General features: G+C 40.8%; 1 protein-coding gene across 1 annotated transcript; it reads right to left on the bottom strand.

The window, feature by feature from the left end:
• Window positions 1-2,465: 2,465 nt before the first annotated feature.
• Window positions 2,466-2,990, bottom strand: LOC149373708 (uncharacterized). Its single transcript, XM_089596089.1, has one exon. It carries the CDS (start codon window positions 2,988-2,990, stop codon window positions 2,466-2,468), a length of 525 nt encoding a protein of 174 aa, XP_089452215.1.
• Window positions 2,991-13,674: the final 10,684 nt, after the last annotated feature.

Here is a 13,674-nt window from a genome sequence, read left to right as displayed (position 1 = left end):
ATAATACACCAATACAGAGGTCAGAGGCAAACGATGGTTGGAAGTATAAAAAAAAAGGTCGTCAGATCGAGCGATAAAGGTGTCCGGTCGATCGTACATCGCGAGGGAATTTTTCCGTAAGCCCAAACCCGATGCTAATGCGCCAGCCATAACTTTGCTTTCTTATATGTGGAGAAAGAGCTTCGTGACACGGCAAAGGAAAAACTACGCTTCTAATCGTCAACGGCGACGCGTACTAACGGTATACATTTGCATTTAGCACGAGTAGCTTTGTAATAATACTAAATATTCCCTTTATTATTGTACAATTAACATACGTGTACGCAGAGCAGGATAATCTCAACTCCCCTTGGTTTGCATATACTTTTACATGCTAATAGATGGAGTGAAGAAAAAAAAAAAATCCTCAAGATGCATCATCGTTACGTTTTGGAGTTGCGCTCGAACCGACAAGGGGCGCTCGAACTTCATTAATTATCCATCGGGAAAAGCAATCCGTCGCATGGACGTTGTATTGCAAAAGCCCGGAGAACTGTCGAGAGAGGGAGAGAGAAAGGCAGAAACAAAACACCTCCAACGGAGAGACTTGGCACAAAGGCCTTTATGAATAAATATTCAATTTGTCAGACGGCCCTTCCACCACCCGCGTACACGTATGGGTGTACCGCATCTCATCCACCTCCTCGCTTCTTTTTTTTTTTTTTTCCAACTTCGTAATCTACCGTGTATGAGTATATATACTCGCATAAAGAGGGGTTGTTGGCCAGCACGAGTGCGAGAGAGATAAAGCAACTGTATATACCAACTCGGTTATATATTCATGCATACACGTATATGTAAAAATGGTGCACTCCTTGGGATGCAGCCATCACGTAAGGGGTGGGGTAAATACCTACCATTGTTACGATGTGTATAAACCCAGGCAATGGCCACTGCTCGCGGAAGCGCATAATTGAGTTTGGAGGATCGAAAAATTTGTCGCAGTGGCTATTTTTTTTTCTTCTTCTTTTCTATTTTTTTCCACCGTCAGTCGATGACAGCTCTTAAACTATCAGACAAAGTGTATTTTTTTTTTTTTTTTTTTTTTCGATCGTAACTCTTTAATCCCAAAGTACGTAATAAATAGGCTTTTTGAAATTCTACGGGGATCGAGACTCGCTTGAAATTGCGTATAACGGAGCAATGCCCGCTTGCTAGGTATGTTTACCTGTGCGCAATGTATATTTATCGTCATTGCTGTAATTCTCATTAAGCGAAACCAAGAGATGCTCCCGAGTTGTTGAAAAAATCCATACACGTTGCTTTCGGAGATAACTGCATTGACGTAATAATACTTAACGAAAAGAACCACAAAATCGGAAACAAGAACGGAAAATCGCAAAACAGTGTATACAGAATGATATTAAAGTCCAAAGATACGCGTGTCCTGCGATGAATTTCCCAAAAGAGCGCGCGCTCATACCCACCCCCACTATATTTAGACTTTGCATCTACATGGACACTTTAGCGTCGGAGGAAAGACGCGCGCGTTCTCCCGGCGGAGATTTGGGATGGTAAATTCACGATAATGAGTCGGAGGATATTTTACAATTTGCACTTTGGTTGAACTTTGTTCGAAAAACCAAAACAAAAAAATAAAACAGAGCCCAGAAAATTCACAACAAGCTGGGGATTACCAATAAATGGGTTTATTTCTTACAAGATAAAATAAAGACATATTACATTGCTTGTACACACATATTTGTATGTACGATAAAGTGGATTACCGCGCCTGTGAGTGATCGACAGGTGAGGTGATGTATTTAAAAGGCGTACGTATAGGGTCAGTCACACGTGTGTTGTGCGATCGGCAACGCCCCAGCCCTTCCCATTGTTTCTATGTATACTTGCCCGCCTCGGTAATTCGCTGTGCAATGCAAACAAACGATCCATACACGAGAGATAGAGAAAGAAAAAACTAATAGCTCGATGACTTGAGAGAGTGAAAAAAAAAGAAAAAAAGAAGGTCCCTTCGTTAAATGCGCATCTGTTGCCCTCCCGTCTCGAAAAGTCAAACAGAAGTTAAAAGAGTTGTTTGGGGGAACGGGGGAGGAGGCTCGCTCGACATCTAAAAATACCCAGCTCCGAGCACTTAGGGCTGCTGAACTCGGAAATCTATCCTCTCTTAGCTCTCTGTGACGATAACATATACCTACGTGTGCACCATCAGCTATAATCATATACACTGTCTATCCTACCGCTGCACGCGTCACGGAAGGCTAAAGTGATGATTTGATCTCCCTCGCAATATAACGTATACCATATATATTTGATTGCGTAAACGAATGTGAATCTGTAGGTGAATGATGATACGGTTTGCTTTTCTTTACTAGAAAAATATAATAAAGTGCCGATTCGGTGCGCTAGTCCGAGATAACGATGCCTAAAAATTACGCAAACTAAACACGCCTGACAAACAGTGTAATTTACAAATCGGCCCGACCGGCTCGAAAAATGTGTCTGATCAACCTCGGCATCGCCGTACTTTTCCCGCTCGTCACGCCCAACTTGTCGTACTTGACGTCAACCGAGTGCCCGTGGTTAATTTTCACTGCCATCATTATTCCCTCGATGCGCCTGTTTAGGTCGCTCGCGCGCGAAAAATTCGTCTCCAAGGCCTCCCACTTGCCGGCCAATGTACCGTTACCACCGTCCACCTCGTCCTGCTCCCTCAACGCCCTCATTTCCATCGCCTTCTCCATCCTCCTCTCGATACGGCCCAGCCGCTGCATGAGCTCGCCTTTGACCTTCTCCTCCTCCTCCAGTTTTCTCACTCTGCTCTCCATTTCCGTCTTCTCGATTTTCCACAGCTCCTGGAACTTTTTCAGCTCCCCCCTCACTTCGCACACCTCTTCCCTCACCTGCTTCTGGGACTGCGAGATTCTTTTCATGTCTTTGATTATCTTGCCCAACGCTACTCGGATCTCCTTCAATTCGCTGTTTATCTTCATATTTTTGTGTACACCCTCGATTACTATATTATTATTATTATTATTATTATTATTATCTGGTTCTTTCAAATCATACCTGCAAAGCACGATTACGTAACAACTAATAGTATATACTTTGGGTAAAAGTTTAAATTGTAAGGGTATATACGACAAAACAACACCGAGTCGTCGGCAATGTTCATACCGCTCGTCAATGAATTATTGGTGTGTGTGCCAATGTAAAAACTTACCTATATAGAAGGGGAGCGTCGAGTGTAGCAGCTTGTAGGTGAGTATATACTGCGAAAACACTATAGAGCCTGGACTGTTGAAGGCGCAGGCGTGTCCAGGATCCCCCCGACTTTTCGAGAAATCAAGGGTAACAGCACCTAAACAGCTACAACGAATAAGAAGAAAGAAATCCGGAGCTTTCAACATATATACCCGCGAAACAAGAGGGAAGCAGAAGCCTGCGTATGTGGGTATAATAAACATGTACCATGTAGGTACCCTGTAATCTCTTTTCCGCGAGGCGAGTCGGCTGGACTCTGTGTATATGGTTCTATGTGCTCGCCGACACTGCTGTTGCCATGGGACGCGCCCAGTACGCCCGTATATATATACCCTTTCTTTTTCTCCTCGTCCTCCCGCGGCCTGCACGTGCAACGCTGGTAATTGATTGAGCCGCGCCCTGTGGCCTCCTACGAGGGACTCCCCCCCTCGTGGCAGGGGGTGGCGTGGGGTATGTGTGTCGCCACCGCCCTCTCGCATCGCTCTCCCTCCTTTCATTCTTCGCCGCGAGCTTGTCTGCCATTGGTCGAAAAAAGCTCGAGCTCCGTTTTGCCCTGCTTATGAAAGCTCGAGTCCTATTTTATCCCCATTTTCGATCCCCTCGGACTTTTACGGGTAGAATGAACTTTTTATCGCTCATTGTCATTTGACTCAACTAATGCGTCATTACGTCTATTTTTATTCTTTACTTCATTTTAGTCATTGAAGCACAGTTTTATGATTTTATGAACATTTTTTTCATCAATTTGATAGAATAATGAGTCTCGTTTAATATTTTTGGGGTCCTGAAAAGGACCGATTGTTTTTATTACGTTATAATATTGATGGATTTCTTCTTGTCTTCATTGGCCATGGAATCCTTGATTTGGCAGCCGGTGACCGACACTTACAGATGGACGTCTCAGGGTTGGTTGATGGTCCGTATCGTCCATATAGCTCTTAAAAGAGCTGGTAGTTTTTACGTTTTAAAAAAATAGAGTAAAGTCCTAGAAAGATGGGGATAGTTTATATTGATGAAATTTTCAACTGAAGTCGAAGATGTTGGGTGAGGCAGATTCGTAGATGATGGTGACTTCAGTTGTCGAGGTCCAACGATGAAATTCATTTCGCATAGCTCTTAAAAGAGCTGATAGTTCTTACGTTTTATATCCTTAAAGGATAATATTTATTTGATATTGATGGAATTTTTTCAGCTTCAGATGGAGATTTGAAGTGGCTGCTCATCGGTGAATTTCCAGGCGATGGTGATTTCGGTAGTCCAGGTCCAACGATGAAATTCGTTTCCGTATAGCTCTCAAAAGAGCTGATAGTTCTTACGTTTTATATCCTTAAAGGATAATATTTATTTGATATTGATGGAATTTTCAGCTTCAGATGGAGATTTGAAGTGGCTGCTCATCGGTGAATTTCCAGGCGATGGTGATTTCAGTAGTCCAGGTCCAACGATGAAATTCATTTCGCATAGCTCTTAAAAGAGCTGATAGTTCTTACGTTTTATATCCTTAAAGGATAATATTTATTTGATATTGATGGAATTTTCAGCTTCAGATGGAGATTTGAAGTGGCTGCTCATCGGTGAATTTCCAGGCGATGGTGATTTCAGTAGTCCAGGTCCAACGATGAAATTCATTTCGCATAGCTCTTAAAAGAGCTGATAGTTCTTACGTTTTATATCCTTAAAGGATAATATTTATTTGATATTGATGGAATTTTCAGCTTCAGATGAAGATTTGAAGTAGCTGCTCATCGGTGTATTTTCAGGCGATGGTGATTTCAGTAGTCCAGGTCCAACGATGAAATTCATTTCGCATAGCTCTTAAAAGAGCTGATAGTTCTTACGTTTTATATCCTTAAAGGATAATATTTATTTGATATTAATGGAATTTTCAGCTTCAGATGGAGATTTGAAGTGGCTGCTCATCGGTGAATTTCCAGGCGATGGTGATTTCAGTAATCCAGGTCCAACGATGAAATTCATTTTGTATAGCTCTCAAAAGAGTTGGTAGTTCTTACGTTTTATATCCCTAAGGGATAATATTTCTTTGATATTGATGGAATTTCAGGTTTCGGTTGGAAATTTCAAGTGGCATCTCATCCGTGGTTTCAGACTGCTATTTATAAAAAATCCGATGAAGTGGTCCAGCAGGTGGAGGGAACGTCCAGCGTGATCCGAGTTCCATGATAAAATTAGCCGTATCCATCCCCAACCCTTCTTTAAAAACAAAGCGCGAACCTTAACGAAAGACCCCACCCCTGTCGTCTTATCACTGATAGGGCGATAAGAGGTGCGATAAGAGTAGCGCGGACCTCCAAGAGAGCCCCACTTCCTTAAATCCTATCTTTGATAAGCCCATAAGAGGAGCGCGGACCTCCAAGAGAGCCCCACCTCTTTAAATCCTATCTTTGATAAGCTGATAAGAGTAGTGTGGAGCGCTAAAAGAGCCCCACTACCTGTACCTAATCAAATTATTGATAAACCGATAAGAGATTTACTAATAATAAAATGCGCACACTCACGCGTCAACCTCAATATCCAAAAAACTGACGTGCGTATGGGTATGTGATGACGCGCATGCACCTACAGCCTCGAGAATGTGTTTACTTGAGCAAACAGAGCACGGCCCCGAGTGCCGCGGCAAGAATTTTTGCTTATACCCACAAAGCGAGGCTAATTATACACATTACATCACGCCTACTTGAGCAAATTATGTCAATAAATGTCGATTTTTCCCCTCTCATTTATTTTCGTTAGTGTAGCAAACAATATTTTCGCATTAATATTTCTTGACCTTCCTTGATCCACGAAATTGTGATGGTTTGTGATGTAAATGATTGTCATGTGCTTTATTTCGTATGGAAAAGTCCGACTAAAAACTGGTGAGTGGAAAATCAATAGCTGTCAAATATAGAATTAGTAATTATCATCTTACAACGAGGGCCAGAACTGAGGCTGTCAATAAGAAAAAAGCAAATTAAATGCTGTCTATTTAATTAAGTTACATACGCACCCACGCACGTATAACTCCAACATGTCTGCTCTTTCGCAGTTGACCCACAACCTTTGATGAAACGATCGTCGATAGCCGAACATCGTTCCCTTTTTTTACATGTATCAACGTCATTGTGAAGTTTGGCCACAACAGCTTGTGGTTTCAGGGGGTCGTCAAAGGGAGAAAGGAAAAAAAGTCCAAGTCACGCCACGTGGTGTGATCGAGAAGCATTAGAGCGACGCGTCAACCCCCACGAGCACCGCAAGGGTTGCCGAACTCGATTCCATCGGTACAGAAGTTAGACAAGAAAGAAGAGACTATTTCCTCCCTATACAGGCGTGTGTCCACTGCTACTCAATTAATAGACGCCAACCCACCCCTAATTGAGTCTCTCCTCGCTGATCTTTCCTGCCTTTCCCAGTGGATGAGGTATCGACAATAATCCACCAATTGTGACTTTCAAAGGTTTGGTATCAGTTAATAAAGAAAAAAAAAACGTACATGTTCATAATTTTCATGAAAAAAAAAAAAAAGTTGATTTCAAAAACTCATGGAAGTAGGTGTATCCGCGTAGACGCCGATAGTTGTCGAAACACACGCGAACCCACCATATGATGGTCGCGAGATGAGGAATCGAATGAAGATCCAACGGCAGCGAAGAAGATGAGCAGAGGAAAAAAAAAAAAAAAAAAAAAAAGGAAAAAAGTCTCCGGAGCCGGTTTTTGGGACTCTGATGTATGCACACACGTACGGTGCAGGTATCCTCGATTCGAGCGAGTCTCTGCTTTCGGGGAGGCGCTGGAGGAGGAGACTCGAGTCGCCCCGGGGCTTGGCAGCGAAGGAGATCGAGCCTCGCCGTTCGATACCCGAGGGTCGTCGACCCCACAAGGAGAGAAATGATTTCGCGCTAAAAAGCGTCGTGTTACTGTGGCCGCCAAATTGGGACATTTTTGATGCACTCGAATCACGATTTTTGGGTTGTGTTTCACGGAAATGAGTCAAAAAACGGCCCAAGTGAACGGGAACGTGGAATTTGGCTCGGTCGAGCGGGTATAGAGAACAAGTGAGTCTAGACATTGATGGAGGAGAAGAAGAAGAAAGAACGAGCATCATAGGTATATACTAGGTTCAAGGTCATCGTGTGCGGCGCTCGGCGATCGGCACGATTATTTCCATCCGCCATGGTTTACCGCTGCTAATAATTTATTTCGCTTTTTACATACTTGTAATTGTAAATCGTGATGATGTAGCACGTATGGTAATAGGTGTAAGGCCATACTGTTCAATCAAGATTCTTAATATGAAAATTACTGATAGTGCATATGACTTTAATAAATAAATAAATTATCATTTTAATTTTGAGGAAAAATTATCGTTTGGATGATTGTATTTTTTTTTTGTGTTCTTAGCGTACTCTTTTTTTTTTCAGTCAAGTGAAACACACACGTTAGTAAAGTAATAAAGTTGCTCTTACATTGCTCTTTTGAATATAGATGAACCAACAGGATGTGCATAAGCTTATATTGATTTTATTATCTTGTTAGTTGGCGTTTAAGATCAAGTCACAGGAGCTGGTTACATTTCACATTGAATTTAATAGCAAAACAATGAAAATGAAAAATATTTGCGTACAAATTAATAACGACATCAAAATATCTGCATACTGAAGAGGTAAGGCATCTGAAAGCGAACAAAATTGTAATTAACCTAGTCCCGAGCATATCGCGTTAAATAAATCATACTTTGATGAAATCCCGTATTTTTCGAATGTACGTGTATATGTACTGTATACACAGATATACGACTAATTAAATGAGGAAGCAAAATATATCGAGTATAAAAAAAATCAAACCAACGTTACGTACCGCTACGAAAGCGGTCGCTCGATGAGTCCGTGTATGATCAAGTCGTACTCGACACATACACCTGCAGGCAAACATTCACGCACGCACGCATACATAATTATAGTCCCCCTTCACGGCGAATCGAAAGCTGAGTATATCCAATTTTTCAAGCAACTCTACCATGTATACATACGTGCACATATTATACACACGAGCATCTGCATCCCGTCAATTTGAAAAAACTTTCACGCGCCTTCATACATGTATTAGAGACAGCTGTATACAAATGACTGTTTTGCATTTTTATAAATAGAGACAGAGCCTCTGCTGTTGACGCGTCCTTCTTTTTAATGGTAAAATTATTGCTGTAGCTTCGTCGCGTCATCAACAAGTTTTATGGATAAAAGCTAGGTATGCTTCAAATGGTGTAGGTAATCTGCGAGAGTAAAAAAAATATACATAATAATTTAGGTACAGAATCTTATGTGGACGGATAACCATTGTGTTATCCGATATTGCCAAATCAGGGTTTCGTACACAAGAAATTTACTGACTTTTAAACGTTGAGGTATGTCCACTTGTAATAGTAGAATTTACCAGTCATCGTGATAACCATCGGTATAAGAAAAAGTGCCTCGTAAGTTGGTCGAACAAGAGACATTTTATTTACTTTAGGATGAATTGTGTTTAATTTGATTTTAAATAGACTTCGTGCGATATTAGCTAGTGACATTTCACTTGTGTGCATCGACCGATCGAACCTCCTCGTCGTATACACCAAGAAAACGAAAAAAGTAATAGAAGGGGATTCCAGAAAATTGTCATTCCTCGTAGATACACCAGCAAGACGGGAAACTGGCAGCTTGCAAAGAGAATTTCGGAAGAGTCGAAATTAGCAGATGGCCAAAAGAATAAGAAGAAGGAGGGAAAAGAACGAGGAGCAGCCACGAGCTCTCGGGATACGGTTGTACAATACAGGTATATTGTACACTTCGGAAACGGCACTCGAGGGGGAGAGGAAGGAACGTACCAGGCTCTCTCTCGCTCTCCTCAGCCATGCCCCCGGAGTTGTTTGACCAGCTGCCGCCGTTTGCAGCCTGCGGAGTTTGCCCTGCGCACTGTTTATCCCGTGTGCCTATTATACGCGAGCTCCCGCGTGCTGTGCACAACAGAAGATACCTGCGCGTATATAGGCGAAATCGTCCATGTACCCATATACCTACCTTATCTCCACGAGGTACCACAGCCGCATGTTCTCTCACATACCATTTGCGTTTTTCTCGTTTCGTCTGTATACCTACTTACAATGTGGTACTTACCATTCACCTTACACTTTTCGTCCGAGGTAAAATATACACACGCGTTCTCGTAATATACAACACGACGCGCGTATAAGTATACCCAAAAAAAGTGTTGAGTGCAAATCGACATCGATGTATATACTTATCCTGGCGCCTGATGCCTTCAATTATCCACTGTCTCCGTTCCTGTACCTACTTACCTCTCGTTTATTCGTTCACCTCTCTTTTGCATCGAACCCTCATGATTGCCATTATTTTTCGGTTCTTTGGCAAATGTCTCTGTTTAGCTTGAAAAAAAAAAAGGTGGAAAGGAGAGTGGCCATCGCTTGATCTCCGTGTACCGTTTTTTCCGCTCCTCTCCGACATCCCTCGAGTCCTTCCCCCCGGCCTTTGGAGAGCCAATGGCCTCTTTTAAGTAAATGGCGTGCGAACATCCCGAAAAAAAAAAAAAAAATCATAACGCGTCAACTTACTCGATGCTCATAAAGTCATTTGATTTTCCACGCATTTCGTAAAACAAAAAAAAAGCTCGTCGACCCCCAGAATAGTGGGAATAACTCTCCGTCTCGCTCGTCTTTCACATGTACTTATATGTATGTGATATGTTCCGAAGAAAAAAAAACAAACGCCGAAATAAATCTCGGTAACTATTGCACGCGCACAATATATTTATACCGCGATTCTGATAAAATCCGCAAGGATCTCCCATACATCAGTCCCCTCGCGCGCGCACACGATACGACCGATTGTTCGAGTTCTACATGCGCGTAGCTGCTTATAATATATACTTATCGTAAGATTTTTCGCGAGCAAATTGCTCCCTCGTCGTTGTTTTACATAACAGCTTATATTATACGTATACTTGCACAGAGGAGGACATATAATAGGACATACGCGGGTATTATAAGGAACACAATGAGCTGTTATTGTCGTGTCTCGCGCGCGTCTATTTCCTCTCCCTATATACCTACTTACTTCTTGCTCCGCGGAGAGCGCACGTATAATATACCGTATACACAAGGAGATCGGTGTATCTCTCGCGCTTCGTGTGTATACGCGCGTACGTCTGTATACTCTCGATGATTTTTCAATTGTGTCGAGGGTATATAGTATATACATACAGGTTTGGCGCGCCATGCGAGCTTTTACCCACATGGACCAAGTGAACCGGTATATCCGCATATATTATATGCGTGTTACATGGCGCGCTATACACGCATACATGTACGTTCCATCAGATTGATATTGTGCCCGTTAGTTAATGAGAGTACTTTTATGCTGTGTGTATACACATATGCTCTCTAGTTTTCATGAAAGCACAAACTTGCGTGTGTTTATGTATACCTATGTATGTATACGATACGATAATAGGTACACGTATGATAATGAAATACGCACACGTGCGCGCGCGCGTGGGGAGATGACAATATGTCCATTATGAAACTATTTGGAATATTCTCAAATAGTATACAATGTATGTTACGTGTTTCCTTTTGATCGGGCATTTTGTGGCTCCGTTTATACGAGGTATATTCGTAAAATGCGTCCCGACCATTCGCTCCGAAAGCTTCTGTGACCAAGTATCGAATGGTATTACCAATACTCGAAGGTCCACCGAAAAAAAAAAAAAAAAAGAAAAAAGAAAGAAATTACATCAAACCCTAAAAGAGCGTGTGTGTGTGTGTGTGTGTCGCATGCCTCTCATAACCGGCATCAGCCGCAGAAGTGGAGCTGCAGAGGAAAAAAAAAAAAAAAAAAAAAAAAAAACGTTACAAGTAGCGTGGTCTCGTGTATACTTGCATATATATGTATACATTGGTGTTGAGCAAGTTAAGTATATATACTGCTGTTGCCATGCGGAGTCGCGCCCGAAAACGAGACGCAGAGAAAAGACGAAAGGAGAGAGAGAGAGAGAGAGAACGAGCCGTGTATATATATTTTACACACGCACACGTGTGTAATATATTACAAGTGGATGAGCGATACGACACTCTATCTGCTGTTGGGCTGGTTTTTTTTTTTCTCCAATTTTCACTCTGTATTTTGTTCCCTTGAGTCTATACTTATGTAATACCATCTATACAATGCAAGTTTGTTTAACCACGTTTGAAATACAAATTCCCCCCCCCCCCAAATTTTATTCTCAAACCACAGATGATTACACGCCGTGCACGTGCCTCAATTATTGCTATTGGGATAAAAAAAAAAAAAAAAAAAAAAAAACTCTTATCGAGAGACGATAAGAGTGGCTGTATGGACATTTGGTAGCTGTAAAGTAGTCTAATATGCGTGCACAGCGTAATGACGCTCCTGATGCTTGTGTGGATCTAATAACGATTCAGAAAACAAATGTACGTACACACACCTATAAATCTTAACGGTAAAAATGAAAAGTAAATCAACTTGACAACGCACACTTGTGTTGGATCAGCGGACAGGTGATAGAGAAGAGTTTAAGTAGATCCTTCCTCTCTGTATATTACTGGTAATCCCACGCGTAGGTATATAATATTACCTGCACGTGCATTGTATGCTTTCTATACTCTCTCTCTATCTCGCTCTCTTGACGAACACGTGGTAAATGAATTATTTTTTTTCAATTTAATTTTTTTTTTGTTTTTTTTCCTTCAAGAGAGCGACTCTTCATTGTGGTCGAGTTGCAGAAAGCACAATATACGAGAATAATTGCGATACGAATGCTATTTTTAGTATTTACGCTCCCACACGTATACTTATATGTATGTACGCGCCAACAGGATGCTCACCTTCTGATAAACACTTTTTTCCCCGATCGTATGTGCGTGAGACTTACTGTCTTGTGGTATATGCAGTTTTTTTTTTTTTTTTCGTCGTATTTTGAACTTATTTATTAATTATTTAATTGTCTCAGAAACACTGTGTTGTTCCATAAACACTCGAAAACTTTGACGTTGAATTCCGGTCAAGTTTCATTCATGATGGAAATGTATATTCAACGAACGCGTCATTCGTAGGTATTTTTCGGTTTTTTTGAAATGATGCATACACTGATTAAAAATTTTTCTATGGCCTTGCGAAGCAAAAAATTCTGTCGGCGTGTGAGTCACTTTCAGATCTCATGCAGCGCTTGGAAAATTATTTGGATATTATTAAAAAAAAAAAAAAAAAAAAAAAAAAGAAGGGACTTTCGCATGAGTAATACTTTTAAATTTATGTATGCATACGTGTATATGGTTTATACATATATAGGTACTGCATAAGAGACCCGTTGTTACAAATATGCGTGGATGTGGCAAAGTTATAAAATATATTACGTTTATAATAATTTATCGAGGAAATGGTGACGAATACGCCTAATCAATGCCATAAATCCCAGTGTCTCGTGTAGTTTGGTAAAAATATTCTGTGGGACTATTTTGATAAAAATCAACACGAATTTTTGCATCGACGAGCTTAAAAATTACACGATGTCTATATTTTTCGCACCTTCGATCGTAAAAATAATAAATTACTCGATGAAAAACGAGTGGTCGTTCTGCTCCTATGCGAAGAAGTAAAAAGTAAGCTAGTGTTGTCACACCGCAATATAATATACATATTTTTTTTTTTTTTTTTTATATTTTTATAATATACATATAACCAAAAATGATCTAAGCTCTAGGCCCATGCCTCGATAACATATACTATATATTTGTACATTCGAGGAGAGCTAGGAAAAGTTGGGCTTCTGGAAGCGTTCGGCACACCGAAATCTTTTTTTTTCCATATCTAGATATACTTTATTTTTCCGTATATGTACGGACGCTTGCCACCTTTTTTTTCTGTTTCCTCTCCCGCACATTAAGTAATTGGCCTCCCGACTCTCGTGATTATCTCGCCACGCTCTTTGGATTTGATAGCAAGACGCTCGCTTTTTCCATTTTTTTTTTTTTTTTTTTTTTCTTGCTCAATGCTCCACGCTACTTTCCTCTTATCTCTAGGCTTAATTTCGGCTGTGGTTGAGATAACTTTGTTCAAACAACGATTCTTCATTGCATAAATTACAAAAAAAAAAAAAAAAAAAAAAAAAAAAAAAAAAAAAAGTTTATTTATCAGTACTTGAAATCTTTGTCTCTTTTATTTCATCTTAAATTTTCTCTCGATGTATCATACGCATTTGTATATTTTCGGAGGAAATTTGGAGGAGAAGCGAGACATTCCACGTCCACACATTATACACATTATGGGAGCACGGGTTCTATAATTAGCCATACCAAAGCTGTTTGGTGGAAACACACACACACACACATAACGGTTCATC

Source organism: Copidosoma floridanum, unplaced genomic scaffold, assembly GCF_036245765.1.
Source record: "Copidosoma floridanum isolate Cflo_tuat_1 unplaced genomic scaffold, Cflo_Japanese_pri ptg000029l, whole genome shotgun sequence".
NCBI lineage: Eukaryota > Metazoa > Arthropoda > Insecta > Hymenoptera > Encyrtidae > Copidosoma > Copidosoma floridanum.
The sequence above is the reverse complement of the archived record's forward strand: the minus strand, read 5'-3'. Positions and strand labels throughout refer to the sequence as shown.